The sequence below is a fragment of the Sylvia atricapilla genome, chromosome 20 (assembly GCF_009819655.1).
Source record: "Sylvia atricapilla isolate bSylAtr1 chromosome 20, bSylAtr1.pri, whole genome shotgun sequence".
Taxonomy (NCBI): domain Eukaryota; kingdom Metazoa; phylum Chordata; class Aves; order Passeriformes; family Sylviidae; genus Sylvia; species Sylvia atricapilla.
In genome coordinates this window covers 6398973-6418111 of record NC_089159.1, presented here as the reverse complement: position 1 = coordinate 6418111, position 19139 = coordinate 6398973, and the positions used below count along the sequence as shown (strand labels likewise).

At 65.9% G+C, this 19139-nt stretch overlaps 2 protein-coding genes across 4 annotated transcripts in view; one reads left to right on the top strand and one right to left on the bottom strand.

Annotated features, from left to right (window-relative positions):
• Positions 1 to 3177, top strand: part of SMG6 (SMG6 nonsense mediated mRNA decay factor) — a 105427-nt gene extending 102250 nt beyond the window's left edge. For both annotated transcript variants that reach the window (XM_066333344.1, XM_066333343.1), the window contains exon 19: positions 1130 to 3177. In XM_066333344.1, coding sequence (XP_066189441.1) covers positions 1130 to 1260 — 131 coding nt within the window. In that variant the 3' untranslated portion in view covers positions 1261 to 3177. The remainder of the gene's footprint in view (positions 1 to 1129) is intronic.
• A 283-nt stretch (positions 3178 to 3460) lies between these two features.
• Positions 3461 to 12426, bottom strand: HIC1 (HIC ZBTB transcriptional repressor 1). 2 transcript variants are annotated; one of them, XM_066333346.1, is made up of 4 exons: positions 12158 to 12426; positions 9171 to 9234; positions 7649 to 7799; positions 3461 to 6953 (listed from the first exon to the last, which is right to left on the bottom strand). In XM_066333346.1, exons 3-4 carry the CDS (start codon positions 7698 to 7700, stop codon positions 5008 to 5010), a joined length of 1998 nt encoding a protein of 665 aa, XP_066189443.1. In that variant the 5' UTR covers positions 7701 to 7799; positions 9171 to 9234; positions 12158 to 12426; the 3' UTR covers positions 3461 to 5007. The 2 variants fall into 2 exon arrangements, with proteins under 2 accessions (XP_066189443.1, XP_066189442.1); XM_066333345.1 differs by lacking the exons at positions 9171 to 9234; positions 12158 to 12426 and having other exon boundaries at positions 7649 to 7979.
• Positions 12427 to 19139: the final 6713 nt, after the last annotated feature.

The following is a 19139-nucleotide window of genomic DNA, read 5'->3' as shown; positions in this document are numbered from 1 at the left end:
GAATCACATCAGCAGCTGCCCAAGAAATCAACCCACATTTGTCAGCACGAATTCTTAGCAGCTTAACTTGTCAGATTCACAGAGAAACCGTCACCAAATGTTTATGTGCAAATGATGCTGAATTTTGAAATCATGTGGATTATGGGGAATGGGGCCTGACAAGCTGACAGCCTCTGGTTTGTAACAAGGAGGCGCATCACCAGCGCGGGGCAGAGGATGTTTATTGTTACACATTTCTTAAAGTGTCCGCGCAAAACCTCCCAGTCCCACTTGAGGCAGCTCTCAGTCCACGGCCTGCCTTCCCACTGAGCCCCCAATTCCTTTCCTTCCAGCACAGGCCAGCCAGGCGCTCACCCACCATCCCCAGGCCCGACACCGTGACCGTAGCCCACGTTCCTGGCCACCCTCCCCTTCCCCTCGTCCTTCTGCTCCCTGCACAGCCAATCTGGGCCCATGTTGGGCTCCCATAAACTCTGTTTTTTCCATTCCCGTCCTGGCTCAGAGGCACTGTGTTTCCTGTGCTCATAGGAACAGTACTCTGGTCACAGGACCCAGCTGCTTACACATACCCCATATGCTTCCCCTGCCTTGCACACACGTAAGCGTGGCTCCCACATCCCAGCCCGGCGCGTTGCGTGCGGGGCAGCTCATCCATCTGGGGGCAAGATCCCTTTGGTTGTTTCTCAGGCATCAACTCCCAGTGTCTGTCTGAGGCCCAGCCAGAAACGCCTCGGTGTCAGTGGCGACTCCAAAAAAGCTCCGCAAGAAATAAGGGGTGGCTTTAGATCTTATAATGAGATCAACAGAATAATAGCACCAGCTTCCTGCTGGAGCCAGGATCGCAGGCCGTCTTCCTGGCCTGGCTCAGGCAGGGACCTCCTCTTCCCAGCCTGTGGCCAGTCCACCACCCCTGTGGGCAGTGGGCAATGATCACAAATCACCCCTGGGCAGCACAGAGAGGGGAGCAGATGGCCTTCGAGATGCAGGGCTGTCTCCGAGGCCCACCAGGAAGCTTGGCAAGGAGCAGGGAGCTGAGAGCTGGGAAGGTAGGGGAACACCCCATGGGATGGGTGGAAGGCCTGGCGCAGGTCTGAGCTTCACTTTGCCCTGTGTGTGTGTCTCGTTGCAGACGATCCCATCCGTTTGCTCAGGGAAGTGGTTTTGCTGACGGACGACCGCAACCTGCGAGTCAAAGCTCTGACCCGCAACGTGCCTGTGCGGGACATCCCCACCTTCCTCAAGTGGGCTCAGGAGGGCTGAGGGGGCCAGGTGGGGCCCAGGGCCCCTGAGCGAGTCACGCAGCCCCTGACGGTGGGAGCCCGGCTCCAGCGGCCGCGCCGCGCCGCCACCGCCGCCAGCCCACCACGAACAATAAACGCCACGTCTTCAACCCACCCCAGAATGGCCGTGCTGCCGAGGGCCCCCCCGAGGGCAGACCAGCCGGGAAAGGTCATTGCTGTGGATGGTTCACGTGGAGGCTGGGCCGTTGAGGGTCCCGCCGGCCTTTGGGCAGTGCCAGCGCGGAGCTGGAGAGCCCCGCTGACGAGGGAAGCTTTGGGTGAACCCTGTGCTGGATCACCACCAGCCTTTCGCTTGGTTTGCTTGGGTGCAGAGAGCTCGAGTCACGCCTTGGTGGCTCTTTGGGTTTGTAGGCTGCGTAGGGCAGAGATTGGGGACACGCCAGCACAGACTTTGGGATTGCTTAGTCCAGCCCTGTACACCTTGAGGAGGCCGTGGACTTCAAGGGCAGGTTTTCCCCTGCCCCAGCCTGTTTGTCCTGCATGGCCAGACAGCCCCAGGTCCCCATCCCCTTCCCCACCGTGTGCTGCCCCATGCAGTAGTGCTGATTGCAGCAGGGGTTCGGCCTCTCTGTGCTGCGGGGTTTGCTTGTTGAGTTTCATTTTTTCAGTGTAGGTTAGTTTTCAGGTGTGTGCCCTGCCTGCTTTGCTGGGGGAGGCTTTGAAAACCCTCACAGCTGCTTTATCCTGATCCCATGCCCACCCCAGCCGTTACTTGCCCCTTCCCTTCTCCTTCAGATCTCTTAGTCCTACCCTGCTACCTTTGGGCACGCTTTTGACCTAAGACTCTGTGTGAGGTTAACAAAATTCTCCAAGGACCCCAGGACCGGCTGTCCCATGGGTACTGTGTGTCCTCACATTGCCACGGGCCCCTCTTCCATGTGGGATCTGGCTTCTGCCTATGGCTGCAGAGTCAGAGAACTATAGAAATGCTCAGCTCCACTATTTGCCTAGCTGAGAGGGTCCATGGATGGAGCCATCGCCTCATCCCTGGGTCATTTTGCACTTGGATTTGGGTTTGGGGTGCTGTTAATCCTTCCGCGCCCCACGTTGTCCCATCACCAAGTGTCCCGTCCCCAGTGACACTGCAGATACAGAAGCTAAGAGGGAGCATTAACCCCTGAACCAGAGCCCCTGGAGCTCTGTCAAGTCCCAGTCCCATGAGCCGAGGGGTGGGAGCAACCCCAAGGCCACCCCTGCTCCCCGCTGGGGCACTGCAGCCATAGGAGGGAAGTGTCAGAGGTGGCAGAGGAAGCAGCAGGACAGAGCTCAGTGTTTTCCTTTCCTGTGTGGGTGGCTCAGACCCAGTATCTGCATCAGGAAACCAGTTTTACCCCTGTGCCAGCTGCCCACCCCACGGCCAGAGCGAGCAGCAGGGTCAGAGCCTCGGCAGCGCCATGGACACGCACAGGGTTGTGCTGGATAACCTGTGCCAGAGCAGTGCCCAGCCTGGGGCACGGCCCACACGGACTTTGGGGTGCCCCCTGTGGGGCACACGGAGCCATCAGCACAGCACCCACGCCCCAGTTCCTTGCCCACAGCCCTGCTGGCTGCCAGCTTTGCAGAGACTTTGCCTTCTCCTCCACGCCGGGTGCGTTTCAGTGTTTGTTTTCTTACGGCGCTGCCCCGCTGCTGCTTTCCAGAGCCCTGCCCGAGGTACCACCAGCCCGGAGGGCCCTGCAGCTCTGCCCGACGTGTCACAGGCTCGGCCATGGGACAGTTTTGGTGCCACCAGAGCAGCTGGCACAACGGCGAGCAGAGCTTGAGCGCTGGGGCAATCCCTGCCAGGCTGCTGGGACCCCTTGTCTTGGGGCAGCGCCTGCCTTTGAGCTGTTAAGTTGGTTTTAATAATTTTTGGTATTAAACATGTGTCAGTGCAGAGTGGTGTGTTATTTGCTGTCAGCACACGAGTTGCTGCCGAGGTTGGGGTGGGGGACACCAGGGAGGGACAGCAGTGGGACATGTTCTAAGGACAACAGCAGCTCTGTCCCACCTGCAGCTGCTGCTGCCCCCCAGCTGAGGAGGGCTGAGCAAACCAGATGCACAACAAAGCCCCTTGGGTCCCCTCCCTGCAGCTCTGTACCCACAAACACCTCTTGGGGTCACTCCCAGCCGTGCTCAGCATCAGCCAGGCCCCTCCCCAGAGAAGAACGCGAGGCCACGCGTGTTAATGTCACTTTATTGCTCATTCCGTTTCGACTATAGAAAAAAAAAAAGGGCGAGAAGCCCGTGTACAAATTGGACGTGATACAGGGGGGGCCGGGGCCCCGCTGGGCGCTACCAGCTGTGCTTTGGGTGCTGCCACCGCCGCCAGTCACCCCACGGCAGCTCCGGGGGACACCGCCGGCCCTGGGGGACCGGGACAGCCCCGGGACGCTCGGGGGCAGCCGGGCAGGAGCGGCCAGCTCGGGCTAAGGCACAGTGGCTGCGAGGCCGGGGGCAGTCGCTGCTGGCGGCCGCCCGGAGCCTCGTGTGCAAAGGAGAGGAGGGGGCTCGGGAGGGGGGAGAAGCTTCACATTAGCCCCAACGGAGGGGTCAGGGCACGGGCCGGGGGGGTCCAGGCTGGGGGGGCTTCGCCCACACCGAGCAGAAGGTGGGAGAAGGGGGTGCGGTGGTGGCAGAAGGTGCCCGGGAGGGGACGCGGCCCCAGGTTACATGCACCCCCTGGGCTCTGCCCCCTCCCGCAGCCCCTGCCCACCTCCCGTAGCTGACAAACCAGAGACCGCTTTGTCTTTGTCGTGGACCCCCCGGCCCGGCCCGGCCGCGCTGGAGACGGGCGTCTTTGGCAAAAATAAAAAAAATAAAAAATAATCAAGGCGAGTGGCCGCCCGAGGGCGAATCGGCCGGGTCCCGGGGCTGGCCCTGGTGGCCCGGGCATCCCTGATGGCGAGGCAGGGCCCAGGGGCTCAGTCTGGGACAGGCCCTGCCCCACCTCCCAAAAACACGGGGAGCAGCCGGCTGAGCCCCTGCGTTCGGGACGGGAGGTCAGTGCTTGCTTCGGGGCGAGGAGCATCGCGATTCCCCGGCCTCCCCAGCATGGACGCGACCGCCTCTCCCCCGTCCCGCTCCTGCTGCTCAGAGCCCACCGTCCCCCTCCGTCAGTCCGGCCCCGAGGCGCCGGCGCGGCCCGGGGGGCGGTCGGGCACACACCCCCAGCCCAGCGCCGGCCGCTCCCGCTCAGCACGGAGGCGTCGCTCCGGCCACGACGGACGAACTACTCACGGCCCGCGGCGGTCGGGGAGGCACAGTCCGGGTCCCGTCGCGGCAAAGCCGAGCGCCGGCGGGTCCCACCGTGGGGCCGGAACTACGCGGCGGCTGCCGAGGGCGTCCCCTCGCCCCGGGGGCAGCCCTGAGGTAAGGAGCGGGCTCATGTCCTCCAAAGCCTCGGGGCGCAGCCCGGCCTCACAGCTTGTGCGTCGCTGCCGCCCGGTGCCGGGGGTCCCGGCACCCCCCACGGCAAGGGGCGGAGGTGCCGCGGGGTCAGTCCCTGATTTATCGGCTTCTCCCGGGCAAGCCGGGGCGCTGGTCGAGGGACGCGCCGTCCATCCATCCCGGAGCAGCTCTCATGGGACCTTCGCTACGAGCGAGTTCTCCGGGACCGTCGGCAGCGCCAGGGGACGAGCACCCACCACCTCTCGCCCCCCCCCAGCTCCACACGGGGCAGCGAGGGGAGCCCAGCGGCCCCCCCAGCCCCCCGGCCAGGCCGGTGCTAGGGGGGCGAGTATCGCTCTATGGTCCGGGCAGCCTCGGTGTGGAGGTGCGGAGCCTGTGCCAGCACCTCGGCCGCCTTGTCCTGGCTCAGCCCCAGGTGCTCAGCCGTGAACTTGGCCAGGGGGTAGAGGCTCTCCATGGCCTTGGGGTCGCTGAGGAAGTGCGAGGTGTGGGAGAGCAGCTCGGCCGCCTTCTCCTGCTTGAGCCCCAGCTGGTCGGCGGTGAGACGGGCCATGGCGTAGACGCTGTCGGGGAAGTCCAGCTTGGCTTTGCCGTCGGGGCCGGCCGCGTGCATCTTCATGTGGCTGATGAGGTTGCGCTGCTGGGCGAACTTCCCGCCGCACACCTGGCACTCGTAGGGCTTCTCGCCCGAGTGGATGCGCATGTGCTCGGTCAGGCGGTACTGGCGGGTGAAGCGCATCCCGCAGGCGTCGCAGGCGAAGGGCTTCAGGCCGAGGTGGCTGCGCATGTGGCGGGTCATGGTGCCGCGCTGCGTGAACTTCTTGCCGCAGATGGTGCAGGGGTAGGGGCGCGTCAGCCAGTGCGTCTTCTCGTGCTGCCGCAGTGTGGCCGGGTCCTTGTAGGACTTGTCGCAGGAGGAGCAGCGGTAAGGCCTCAAGATGTCACCCAGCCCTGGGCCACCTTTGTCCAGGAAGGGCACAGCCTGCTCGGCCGCTGCCTTGTGATACAGCTCCTCTTCGTTGTGGGCCTCCACGTGGGCGTTGAGCTGCTCGGAGCTGGGGAAGCCCTTGCCGCAGGGGATGCAGACGTACAGGTTGTCGCCCAGGCTCTCCGGCTCGTAGCCCAGGTGGTTGCAGTAGCGGTCCAGAGCATCCCCGGGTGAGGGGCCCTCGCTGCTGCCCGTCTCCTCGCTCGTGCTGTTATCAGGCTCCAGGTCGTTGCTCTCCACGCTGGGGTAGCGGGACTGTGGTGCCGCAGGAGGCGATTCGGCCTTCTCCTCCCGCTCCAGCTCCTTCTCCGCCTCTCCCTCGTCCAGGTAGGGGCCCAGGGGCTCGTGCTTCATCCAGCGGTACATCAGCTCTCTCCCATCAGCGCGGGGCAGCGGGGGCTCGGCGCAGGGCGGCGTGCTGCGGAAGGGGTCGGGGGCGTGGGGGTGACCCCCCGGCTCTCCACCCGGCGGGGAGTCCTTGTAGGCAGCGGCGTGGCTGCCCAGGAGGCCGGCGCTGACGGGGGGGCTGTCGTGCCGTGGGGGCAGCGAGGGCTCGCGGGGCTCGCTGGGCAGCAGGCGGTCGGTGGGCAGGAGCTGGGCAGAGGGGCCGGTGGGGCTCTTCTTGGAGAGGTCGAGGCCGCAGGGCGGCGAGCAGTGGCGCTCGGGCGGGCACAGCCCGTGGGGGTGCAGCGGGGCGCCCTGGGCGGCCGAGGCGTAGAGCTCCCCGCACTGCGTGTTGAGCGGAGCCGCCGGCTCCACGGGCGGCAGGTCCACGGGCCGTGGCGTCCCCGAGTAGCAAGCCTGGATGACCGGCGTGGCGGCCCGCAGCCCGCGGCCCAGCTTGTAGGGCGCGTAGCCCCCGCGCAGGTGGCAGTACTTGCCGCTGCGCTTCAGCTTCTTCTTGCAAAGGGCCACCAAGCCGGGGATCTGGAGGTAGCTGGCGGCAGCCAGCACAGCACCCAGGCTCTGCTCGCTGCCCGGCTCGCACTCGGCCAGGCGGCCGGTGTAGATGAAGTCGAGGATGAGGCGGAAGATGCCGGGGCTCACCATCTCATGGTCCAGGTTGAGCAGGTTGTCGTGGACCACCAGCGACTTGAGGTAGGCGCTGCTGGCGGCCAGGATGTTCTTGTGCGCTCGGAAAAGCGCGTTCTGCACCACGATGATCACGTCGCACAGGAAACCCTTGGTGCGCTGCGTGTTCAGCTGCAGCAGCAGCTGCCGCGAGTGGCTCGGCACCTCCATGGCGTCCAGCATCCCGCTCCTCGCCCGCCGCCCTGCAACACACCGGCCGCCCCGTCAGCGCCGTGCCCGGCCCCGCATGCCCGCCGCAACGCGCGGGGGGCTCGACGTGCGCGGCCGGGGCTTCCCCCGCGCGTGGGGTGGGCGGCGTGGGAGGGTCGGGTCTCAGCCCCACGCACCGCTGCGTCCCGGCCGCTCTGCGCGGCCGCCCGGCCCGTGCCACCGCTTATATGGGGGCTCGTTTCTCGGCGGGTCGGGGGGGCGGGAGGGGGGCGAAAACCCCCGGAGGGTTTTTGGAGAAAGTGACATCACCCGCCGCCGCCGCCGCCAGTGCCGCGCCCCGGCCCCGCCAGCCCTGGGATCCCGCGACCCCGCGCCCACCTGCCGGGGGAGCGCAGGGAGGGGGGACACCCCGACCCCGGTACCCGCCGAGCCCCGCGCCCCGCCGCTGTCCCGCTCCCCGCCGCGCCTTCCCCGCTTCTTATGCGCCCCGGTCCCGGGAGGCGGCCGGCCGGACCCCCCGGGCGCCCCCCGCCCCCGTTTCCTCTCCCCCCCTCGAGGTGAGCGGGGGGAAGGTTGGGGGTGTGGGGGGGAGCGGGACCTCCCTTCCCGCCTCCGTTCCGGTGCCGGTGCCCCCCGCCCAGGTGCGTAAAGCCAAGCGCCCGCCGAGCTGCTTTCTCGGCTGATTTTTCCCGTATTTTGGGGTCTTCCCGCCCTCCCCTCCTTTTACCTGGGCGTCCGGTGGCCTCCGCCAGCCAGCTGAGGTCTCGGTGAACTCTCATGGCTCAGCCCCTGGGGGGCCGCCGCCGGTTGCTGCTCCCCTCCACCCTCCTCTTCCTCTGCTGCTTCTCTTCCTCCATACCCCGCGCTCCCGGCCGGTCCTACGGAACGGGAGGAGGAGGAAGAGGAGGAGGAGGTGGTTGTGGAAGAAGCAGGAGCGGTTCCTCGGGGTTCCCGACGCCGCCAGCTCGGAGGTGAAACCCGGGCTGCGAACTCCCCCTGACCCCGGCCTGAACTCCGAGCAGCGCCGCTGGCTGTTAAAGGGACGGCGGGAGGTTTTCCTCCTCCCATCCCCGGGCGGGGCACCGACAAGCCGGGCCCCCCCTTTACACACCCCTCCCTCCCCATCCCGGTCTCCTCCTCCTCTTCCCTGCCCGGTTTTTCCCTCCTCCTGGGTCGTCTCCCGCCGCGCCCCGACCGCCCCCTCGGGGGTCTCCGTCCTTAGGACGTCGCCCTTTGCCCGGGGACACCCCGGGTGGGGCCGGGAGCCCCGAAGAGGGGGGGACCCGGGGTGTCCCCTGGCAAAGAGCGATGCGTCCCCCCCGTCGGTACCGCTCGTAGGGCGCCATCTAGCGGCGGCCGGTGCGCTCCACCCCGCCCGGTACCGGAGGCGGCTCCTCCCCGCGCAGGTGGGACCCGACGGGACGGACGGTGGCGGGGAACGATAAAGCGGAGGGGGTTTGCTTTCCGCCCCGCCCGAGGGATGGATGCTGATACACAAAGCGGGGTGGCAGCCATGGGTCGGGAAGGCTTGAGATGGTGGGATCATTTTGGGGTGCAGAGGGTGGAGCATCGTGTCCGATGAGTGGAGATGATGTGGGAAAGGGCTCTGGGGAGCAGGGAGGGAAGGCAGACGGCCCTAATTTGGTGGGGGGGGGGGGGGGGGGGGGGGGGGGAGCAGAAAGCGGGAGGGGCGCGCAGCGCTGGCGCCCAGATGTGCGGTGGCGGTGGCTCGGGGTGGGCTGGGGGCTTGCGGTGGTTTGGGATGAGGAGAAGGAGGAGAAGGAAGGGGAGGCAGAGCCACGTTTCCCCCGGCTTCATCCCTCCAGCCGTCCCTGGAAAGGCTGCTGGGCTGGGGGTGCAGCGTGGGGTACCCCCCTTGGTGCTGGGGGAGCCGCCTCTCGCTTCACACTTTCACTTCTCCTTTCTCACAGCCGCAGCCTCTTGCACAACCTCCTGGTACAGCAAAGCATCGTGATGGGCTTCCCCAGGACGGCTGCTGATCCTGGGGTGTACCTCTGGCACCCCCTGACCTGAGCAGGGCACCCCGAGCAGCGGCCATCCCTCCCACTTGGGCCCTTGGGGTTTCAGCCCATAACCCTGGGGCCCTGACGAATGGGAACCAACGTGGGTCCCTGGTGCCTGGGACAGGGTTTGGCCAGCCCTGAATTTGTGACAAAAGAAGGATAGGTGCTAGCGGGGCGGGTGCAGGCTGGTGGCAGCCGTTGCCCTCACAGCTCAACATCACTCACCTGGAACCCATCTTCAGATTCCCTTCAGATTCAGCGTGTCCCGGTTCACTACGGAGACGTCACCCTGGGGACCGGGACGGAGTGTCACTGCCCGTGGGGACCCTGCAGCGGGCTCATCCCAGGCACCGGCTCAGAAATCCCCCTCCTTGATCCCCACGCTGGGCTCTTGCCCACAGGAAGCGCTGGGATCCTGGGAGCGGGACGTGGGCGACCCTCGTTAGAGCCGCGGTTTAATCCCAACTCCCCGGGCACTAATTTCTCCCCCCCTCTCCCATTTTTTATTTTTTTTTTTTTCTCCCCTCTTCAATTAACGGCTGGAAGTGTTTCAGGTTCTGGCAGCGAGCTCTGGACGTCGCTGTGAGCGATGGCTCCCGCGGGCTCCGTCCCGGTAATTTATGGGGCTGAGCTGCATAAATCACGGCAGCGAGCGGCTCCCAGACAGCTGCATCCCCCGGGGCCGGCCGGGACCCCGGGCTGCCCCAGCTACCTGCTGAGTGACGCCGAGCCCCGGGGGCAGCGGCCGAGGGAGGGAATGGAAAAACCCTTCACCTTTTCCACCCTCCTTCGCAGCTCCTCTCCCATTCCCGGCCTCTCCCAGGAGCAGAGGGGCGGATCGATGCCCGTAGGGGTTTGGGGCAGGTGGAGGGGGGTTTCTTGCACGAGTATCCCCCGTCCTGTCCTGCTCAGCCTTCTGGAGGGATCCTAACACAGCAGCCTGACCCAGCGTTCTGCACCCAGAGCTCTCAAAAACTGCCGGGTCTTCCCGGGGAGCTCCAGCCGATGTCCGGCTCCGAGGGGCGGGAACGGCCGTGCTGCAGGACCGCGAGCACAGCCAGCGCCGGGAGCGCGAAGGGAAAGGGGCATTTTCGCCTCAATGTGCTGAGCAGATTGGAACCAGCTCTGGTTAAGTCATTGGCTCTGTTGGGAGGTCTGAGCTGGAGCGTTTCCCGCCTGTGCCCCCTCCCCACGATCAATCAAAGTTGCAGCAAATTAGCCCAGATGCCGGGAGATTCGGTTCAAATCCAGCTGTGGTTTGGATCGCGTTCGCATGCCTGGCTTCATGTGGGACCTGGGCTTTTGGACAGGATACAGCCCCCCGGTCTCTGCAGGGCCCTGTTTCCCAGCGCAGCCTCTCCCCAAAGCCCACACACATGTCTTGCATTACGGCGCGTTGGCCAGCGGGGCCGCATCCGGCAGCGCCAGGAGCCTGCAGCCCCCGCTGGCAGCTCGGCTGCGTTTTCCCGGCGGTGCCGGGGTACAGCAGCCCCGAAACCGCGGCCCCTTGTGTGTGCGGGGGGATGTGTGTCCCCTCCACCTGGGCTGGGCTGAGGCTGTGGAACTCGTGGCAGTGTTGAGCTGTTCCAGGCTGGGCAGGGATCGCCGCTGCCCATCTCTTGAGTCGTTCCAGTGCCAAGCCCTGCCTGCTGCAAAGCAAGGCTGGGGGCAGACACAGGACCCTGCCAAGTTCTCCCAGAGTGTCCCCCATCATGAGAGGATCCCTGAAAGGCAGTGGGAAAGGCAGAGCTTCCCTGGCACAGCACAGGCCCAGCCAGGGTGGCTGCTCTCTGCTGTGCTGTCCGGGTGGCATTGCTGGGGTGGACAATGGGAGTCATCCCCTGTGGGTGATGCTCAAGTGCCTGGGGGGCCCTTGTCTGTGGACAGTGCCTGATGGGGCAATGGGACCCCTTTCTTGTGGGGTGACACTGAGAGGACCCTTTTCTGCAGAGTGATACTTGGTCAGACAAGGGCACCTATCCCTGCAAGGTGATATTTCATGGAGCAGGGCAACCCTTCCTTGTGGAAGGATATCCAGGTGCACAAGGGGCAGAATCAAACAGTGGGAGCTGAGATTGGGAGAAACCTCAGGAAGTCTTCCCCCAACCCTCTGCCCCAGCAGGGCCATGCAGGGCTGGCTGCCCAAGTGGTTTTGGATATCTCAAAGGACTCCAGCACCTCCCTGGGCTGCCCATGCCAGCGCCCCCCTCCCAGTGTGAAAGTGTGAGGTGGGACCACTCTGATGGTCAGAGGAAGCCATGGGACTCTGTGCCACCTGGTCCTGCCACTGGGCACCACGGAGCTGAGTCTGGCTCTGTCCTCTCTGCACCTCCCTCGGGTCACTGATAGGTCCCTGGAGCCTTCTCTTCTCCAGCCAGTCCCAGCTCTCTGCCTCTCCTCATCAGAGAGATGCTCCAGGCCTTTACTCTTCTCAGTGGTCCTTCCCTGGACTCTCTCCAGTATTTCCATGCTGGGAGCCCAGTTCTGGACCCAGCAGCCCAGCACTGAGCAGGAGGGAAGGATCCTCTCACTGCTGTCAACCAACATAAACCAGGACACCATTCACCTCCTTCATCCCAAGGACACATGGTGTCCCCCAGGACCTCCTGTCCCTCAGGACCCCCTCTGAACTGCTGTCCAGCTGGGCAGTCCCTGGGATATCCCGGAGCTCAGGGATTTTCCTCCCCAGGCGCAGGGTTTTGCAATTCCCCTTGTTCAGCTGGGGGGCAGCGGGATCCCTTCTTTATGGGGAGACGTTTGGGAAGACAAAGGGCACCCATCCCTGTGAGGGGATGCTGTGTGGAGCAATGGGACCCCTTCCCTGTGGGATGATGCCTGATGGGGTGACAGGACCCATCCTCTGCAGGTAAATGAGGATCCTGTCCCTGTGGGTTGAAATTTGGTGAGATGATGAGAACCCTTTATTACGGGTGATGCTTCTTGGGTGCAGTGGGACCCCTTGTGGGGTTAATTTTCAGCCAAAAAGGGCACTCACCCCTGCCAGGTGTTGTTTCCTGGGGCAGTGGGACCCTCTCCTTGTGGGATGACACTTGATGAGGTGATGGAACCCCTTCTCTGCAGGCAGGTGATGATCTCATCCCTGTGGGATGATGCTTAGTGAAACCATGGGACCCCTTCCCTTATGGATGATGCTTCATGGGGCAGTGGGGCACTTCCATGTGGGGCAGTTCTCAGGAAAAGGCACCCATTACCTGCCTGGTGTTGTTTCCTGGGGCAGTGGCACCCCTTCCTTGTGGCACAATGCTCAGATTGGGTGAGGAACACTTCCAGCAGGGTGATAGTTTGGGGCTTGAGGTGATGAGACCCCTTTCCTTTGGAGTGATGCATCGTGGGGCAATAGGATCCCTTCCTTGTGGGGTGACGTCCAAGCAGGTGAAGACCCCACCCCTGTGGAGTCACGACGGCACAATGAGACCTCCTTCCCTCTCAGCTGGGACCACACCACCCCTCCCTCCTTCAATCCCCCCTTCAGCGACCACCCCCTTCCCACCCACCACCTCCCCGAGCCCTACAGGTGACCTCCCCCTCCCCACCCACATCCCCGGGTCCTCTGTCCCCCCCTCCCGCGACAGTGACACGCTGGAGTCACCGGTGGGAAGCCCACGAGATGGCAGCAACGGGCCGCGCTCCGGGATGCGACACCCCATCCTCGGGGGCCGCGACCCCCCCACTCCACGTCCCGGTCCCTACTTTGTGCGCGTCGGGGGCACCGGGACGTGGAGTGGCGGGGTCGCGGCCCCCGGAGGAACGGCGGAGCTGCGCAGCCGGTTGCGGGTGGGCCGGCCCCAGTTGCTGACTAATCCCGGGGCTGAGTCACGGTTGCGGCGGGGAGCGCTGCGGCAGCGATTCCCCCCCTCCCCTGCCCGAACCGGAGAGCCCCGACGGGGCGAGCGCCGGTGCTGCGTGGGGGAAATAAAAAAAAAAGGAAAAGGGGTGAGGAGAGGAGTATGGGGACACCCCCATCTAGCAGGGGGTGGGTAAAGCGTTTTGGGGAGCTCTTGGCAGCCCTTTGAGCGGGGTGGTTGATGGAGGATAGGGAGGTGCCGGTGGGGTCGGGAGGGTTAATCCTCTGAGCCGCTGTGCGGGTTTTTGGGGGGGTGTGAGGGGTAAGGGAGAGGGAGGACCGTGTCTCGAGGCCCCCGTGGCAGCGTGTGGCCTTGCAGCAGCGTGCGGCCTTGCGCAGCGGCGGATGCTGGCGGGCGCGGATGCTGCTGTCAATGACAACGCCGCTGTTGCTGTGGTTACCGGTGTGATGCTTCGCCAGAGCAGAGTGAGGTCAGACGGCTCCAGCAGGAATGGGGGGGATGCATGGATGGATGGATGGATGGATGGATGGACAGGTGCATAAAGGAGGAAAGGATGCTTCCAAATCCCCCTGGATATGACTCCAGGCCCGTCTTGGGGGGTGCTGGCACTTGGGAAGGGGCCAAAATTAATTCACCCATGAAGCCGCAACCTGTTTCTGAAGCCCTGATGGTTTTGGGGGCACCCAAGCCTGGTGGGAGTGAGGGCCAGGCCCCACTGTGAGGCTGGAGGGGTCAGGGCAGCACAATGCTGCAATGAACTGCTCACCCCGTGTATTCTAAACTCACTCCCCACCGCCACTTTGTGCTGTCCCATTATCCTGAGTGCCACCCATGGGTGCTTGAGTCACGGGAAGGACAGGGGTTCTCATGAGGGGGCACGTGGGAAGTGCTGCTCAGGACATTGCTGTGGGTGAGGGATGCAGGTGGGCAGGGGGCACCCCCAGGCTGATGCCCGGGTGTGGGGACCTCTGTGCAACCCCTTCCCGTGATGGGGGGCTCAGACAGCTCCAGATCAGCACCCACGAGGCCAGGATGGGGCCACGTTCTGGCCCAGTGGGGTGGTCAAGGGCGATGGGTGCCCCGGGCTCCCGTGGGTGCCTGGATGGACACCTCGTGTCCGGGGCAGGGGGTGCCCCACACCTCACCCCCAGGGTGACAGGACCCTCAGTTTGTGTCTCAGCGGGTGTTCAGCTCCTGAATCTGGCAGCAGGTAGAGAAGGGATATGGGGTGCTGGATGCTGCTCCACTGCACTCCTCGAGCTGCCAGGGAACGGGGGAGGCTCCGGAGGGGTCGGGGGGCGGGGGGGGGAGGCCGGGGTCCTGTTGCAGCCCGGACCCCCTGCCCGGCTCCGGGCCGCTGTCCTCCCCCCGCGCCGATATAAATAGTAGCGTCTTCCCGTTCCCTAAATTTCCTCGCTGACGTAGCGCTCACGTCATTGTGTAGGTTGATGCTTTTCTATGAATGAGCCGAGATCCCCGTTACTACGAGCCCGATCCTATAAAAGCCCCGCGCGCTGCGGACAGCGCAGCACCGACACCGGCGCCGGCCCCGCCGGGAGCCGCGGGGCCCCTGCCCGGCCCGGCAGCCGCGGGGCCCGCAGGAGGTAAGGCACCGGCTGGGTTGGCCCGCAGGTAAGCGGGGACGGAGCCCGGTGCGGGGGCGGGAGGGGGCAGCGGAGCCCCGCGGCACGGAGCGCTGCACCTGCCGGCCCCGGGGCGGGGGTGAGGCGGAGCGGAGGGCACCGGGGGCCGGGGCGGGGGGAGAGCTCTGCGGCGGGCGGGGGCGGCGCGGAGCCGCCTGGCGCAGCCCCACGTGCGGGCCGGGCGGCGGGGGCGGCGGGGCCGGGCGGCGGCGCCCGCGGGGGCGGTGCGCGGGGGCGGGCGCTGAGCCCGGGGCCGCCCCGGGGGGGTGCACGGCGGGGACCGGCCGCCCCGCACCTTGCAGGGGTTTGAGGGGGAGGAGGTTGGGGGCGGGGAGAGGTGCGGAAGCGCATCCGCGTGCGGGGCCGTGCGTGTGTGTCCCGCTCTGCGGTGACGCCGGCGCCCGCTGTCCCCCCTCTCCGAGCCTCCCCGCAGCCACCCCCGACGGGACCCCCCCCAAACCCCATCCCGCGGTGCCGCCACCGCCTCCCTCGGGTTCCCCCGCAGCCCCGTGTCCCCAGCCCGGGTGCTGCCGGCTCCGCAGCCCGAGAGGGGGGGTCGATCGCCTTCACCTCGCTGCGTCTAAAGAGCGCGGAGACCCCGCTGAGGAGAGCCCGAGTCAGAGCGTCGGCACCTTGGCTCTAGACTGCTTACTGCTGCGTAGGGACAGGACAGTAACAGTCTACAGTCATGGCTACTGAAGCATGACCCACCGCCGGCCCCGGCCCCGCACCGGCCCCGCCGCAGCGCCGGGGGGGCGGGCGCTGTCCGTGGTGCTGAGCCGTCGGGGGAGCGCGCCCCGACGGGGGCGGGGGGGAAAGGCGGGAAGGGGCGGGGATGGGGGGGGTGTCCCGGTGCCCGCCTGACCCCGCTCTCTCTTTCCCCCCCCGCAGACACCGACCCCCCCACGGCGGAAGCCCCCCCCCGCCTTCCCGCTGCAGCCCAGGTAGGGGGGGACCCCCGGCGGGGCGGACACGCGTGGGAGGGCAGGGGGCGGGGAGGCGGGTGGGCGGATGCTACCGATGCTGCCGATGCTACCGACACTCCCCCCCCTTCCAAGCACCGGGAGTCCCCCCCGCGCCGCTGGTGGGGGTCGGGCGCGCTCGCTGCGGTGGCGGGGACGCCTCCTCGCCGTCGCCAAGGCACCGACTGCCCCCTCCCAACCCGCCTTCCCGGCCCCCCCACCCCTAACTCCGACGCCGCCCGGGCGACCGTGGCTTTAGATTGTTACTGTGCCGCTGGGGGGGTAACAGTCTACAGCCATGGTCGCCGGGACAGGCGGACTCGCAGCGCGGGCAGCACCGGCTCCCCCCACTCGCCCACCCCCGGGGGTGCCCGAGGCGGCGGAGGCGGGGGTCCCGTCGGGGGCGGCCCGCCTCCCGGGGCAGTAGGAGCTCACATGCAGGACGCAGCTCACCGCACATCAACTCTTACTGTTCGGGGGGGCGGGCGCCGAGCGGCTCCTCCTCGGGCAGCGGCAACGATGGGGACCCCCTCCTCGGATCCCCCATCCTGCCCCCTGCCCCGCAGCCCCTCACCTGCCCTCCTGGCGGCGACCCGGAGCCCTTCGGGGACCGTCCCCGCCGGGCTCGTCCCGCCGCATCTGTCCGCTCGGCAGTCGGGGTCCCGTCCCCCCGACCCGTCGCCCCCGCCTGGCTGTCGGTGTGCGGGGGCACCGCGGGCCGTTCGCGGAGCGGGGCTGGCGGCGGGGCCGGCGCGCCGGGGACTGAGCGCGGCCCGCGGGGCCGGGGCGGGGGCGGCCGGGGGCGGTCGCAGGTTGCACAACCCGCCCGGCGCGGCCAGGAGATTCCTGAGCGGCGAAGTCAGAGCGGCCCGGCCTGCCCCGGCACCGGGCACCGGGCCTTCGGCAGCCGGCGGCGACCGGTGCTGGCCGGGCAGGGCTCCTCGCGGGGGGCACCGGGGGACTCACAGCTGTAGTGACCACACAGATCCCGGAGGGGAGGAAGATACCTAATCCCATGGGGACACCGGGGATGTAGGGTCAGATCCAAGTGTGTGAGGGTGGCAGAGGAGCAGGGAGAGTCCCTGAAGAGGAACCTTCACTCCGGGCATCCTGCAGCACAGGGCTGCCCTGGGTGTCCCACCCAGATCAAGTAGGGGTCACGCAGGGTCCCCTGCCCACACTCTTCCTCTACAAGGCAGCCCCATTAGGATCCCTCACTCATCCATGGGGTCATGCACCTGGCAACTCTGCCCTCACCCAGACAGGCATGGCCACCCCCAGGTCCCCAGGGGCCAGCAGGGCCACAGTGGGACATGAGAGCAGCAGGCAGGGGAGGATCGGAGGTGGCAGGTCCTTGCTGTGCCCTGCCATGTCTCTTGCTTGTTCCCTTTAACTCCCACTTTTCCCATTGCTGCCATTGGTGATGGGCCAAGCACCTCACACCTCCAGGATGGGGATTTTCAGGCAGTTCCACCTGTGCTCAGGTAAAACAAAACCACAGCTATGCCCAGAACATCCCTGCTGGAAAGTTGCCACTGCCATAAAACCCACCCTCCATCCCCTGGAAAACACCTTGTTTTCACCTCATCAACAGCATCCCAGTGAGGTCCAGGCCATAGCAACATCAGTGTCCCTTCCAGGGTACCCCTGGGTGAGGGGACACGTCCCGTGGGCAGCACTGTGACCCTTTGGACCCCACGCTCCAGCTCGGGAACGTTCCAGCTGCACTGTTGTTTTGAAGGCCAAGTCTCTCCTGCTGACACCCTGGAATCAGTTTTTCTTCCAGAGTACTTAAAAATATCCTGGATTCCTGACACCGGGACTTGTCTTCCAACGGCGCTTCCAAGGCGCTGGGCCTGGGGCCAGCCGTCAGCGCCGGGGGACAGAGGCCGTCCAGCTCCTGTGCTCGTCCTCAGCACAGAGATCACGGCGGTGCTGGGGAGGAATGTGGTGCCAAGGAGGATCACAGCCCCTGCCACGGCCTCTTCCATGGTGGAATGGTGCTCAGCGGGGCACAGGCACAGCACAAACGCTGCCTCACCTCGGCAACGCACCCAGCGGCTTCAGAGCGTGACCCTGCGCACGGCCAGGAGGGTGGGAAGGGTCTTCCTGGGACCTCCAAGCCATGACCCTACAGAGCCCAGCAGCTGAGGATTGGGGTGGACACTGCCTGCAGCGAAGGTCCCGAGGGACTCTCCCCGTCGGGATTTCCCTGTGCAGCCCTGGGAAAGCACGTGGCCCCAGAAAACTTCCAGACAAAACCTGTCACCCACTCCTGGCTTTGCCAAGTGGCATCCTGGCACCGTAGGAATTTAGGGTGGGTCCGGGGGGGCTGAGCCAGCGAAGTTGGTGGGGGCTGCATGGAGAGGTGCTGCTGTTGCCCCCCCAAAGGCTGGGCAGGTTCCCACTGGCCCCACACGCTGTTGCTGCCATCTGACAGCTCTTGGCGAAACGGTCTTTTGTGATTCAGCCGTGTTTATCCCAGCCTGCAGCCCGGCCCAGCGTGGGTTTCCATGGAAAACTTCCATCCAAAACAAGGAGAGAGAAGGAGCTACAGCAGGAGTGACTCAGCCACAACTGGAAGCTTCTGCGAGTGAAGCAGGGAAGGGGGGGCTGTTCCCAATGGCTTGGTCCTGCTCCAGCAGCGGGGCCCGGGGATGGTCCTGGCTGTCCCCTGCCCATGCCACTGCCACTTTGCCGGCAGCAGCTTGGCAGGTTTGGGGGAAGCCTTGCTGTAAAACCACCTGGGAAACACGGCACCCTCCCGGACTGCCCCCTCCCCACGCCTGTGGCAGCTCCCGCTGGTGAGGACAGAGGAGGAAGAGTGTGAGATGAGTAAGGCTCAAACCTTGGCATGAGCCGTACCTGACGCCAGGCTCGGTGGGACGTCGCTTTTTCCAGTGCTGCCCACAGGAACCCCCACCCGTGCCCCAGGTGGGTGGCTGGCTGCCAGGGCAGTGGCAGTGACCTCGAAGTGGCAGTGGCACAGGGGGAAGGGGTGCAAGGAGCTGGGGAGAGGTGAGAAAACCGCCAGGAATTTGCAGGGAAGTGGCAGCACTGGCACTGTCTCTGCTCATGCCAGGCTCCTCCTGCCCTCCCTGGGACACTGGGAGAGGCCTCGGGGCTCTGCTCACCCAGGGAAGGGGGAGCAAAGCTGTGCCTGGCCGAGCCCTGGACTCCACACCCACAGCAGGGTCCTTCCTGTCCCTGAGGTCACACAGGTGGCTCCAATGGCTGCATTGGGGTACAGAAAGGCACATCTGGGGACAGGGGTGACATCCCCCCTGCCAAAACACCAGAACACCCAGGCTCTCGGTGCTGCTGGTAACACTGGTGATTGTCCCCAGGGCCCTCTTGTCCCAGGCAAATGGCACAGCTGCCACTCGGATCCTGGGCTCGCTCCATCACCCCCTGTTCAGCAACAGCAACTGGCCCACGCTGTTCTGGGGGGAACAGACTTCCCTGGGCCACGCCAGGTGATGGGAAAGGGAACTCCCCGGCACCAAGCTGAGTGAGGGGTGGGAGGGCATCAGCCAGTCTTGTCTCCAGGCTCACCTCTGCGGGCAGCTAAGGAGTGTGGCTGCATCCCAAGAACGGACCTGGATCTGCGAGAGAGGCGGGGGCCAGCCCGAGGGCATCTCGCCAGCAGAAAGGAGGGAGAGGGCAGGATTCCCATGGCAAACCCCTCTGCCCGCTGTGGACACGCCGTGACAGCCGTGGGAGCCGCTTCCCTCCTCCCACCACACCGGGACCAAACACGAC

What these genes read in the sequence shown, in the direction of transcription:
- HIC1 (XM_066333346.1), bottom strand. Translation starts at nt 7,700, where the DNA reads ATGAGAGTTCACCGAGACCTCAGCTGGCTGGCGGAGGCCACCGGACGC. An exon ending in GGAGGCCACCGGACGCCCAG is followed by an intron (nt 6,954 to 7,648) that starts GTAAAAGGAGGG and finishes GGTGTGTTGCAG; the next exon opens with GGCGGCGGGCGAGGAGCGGG.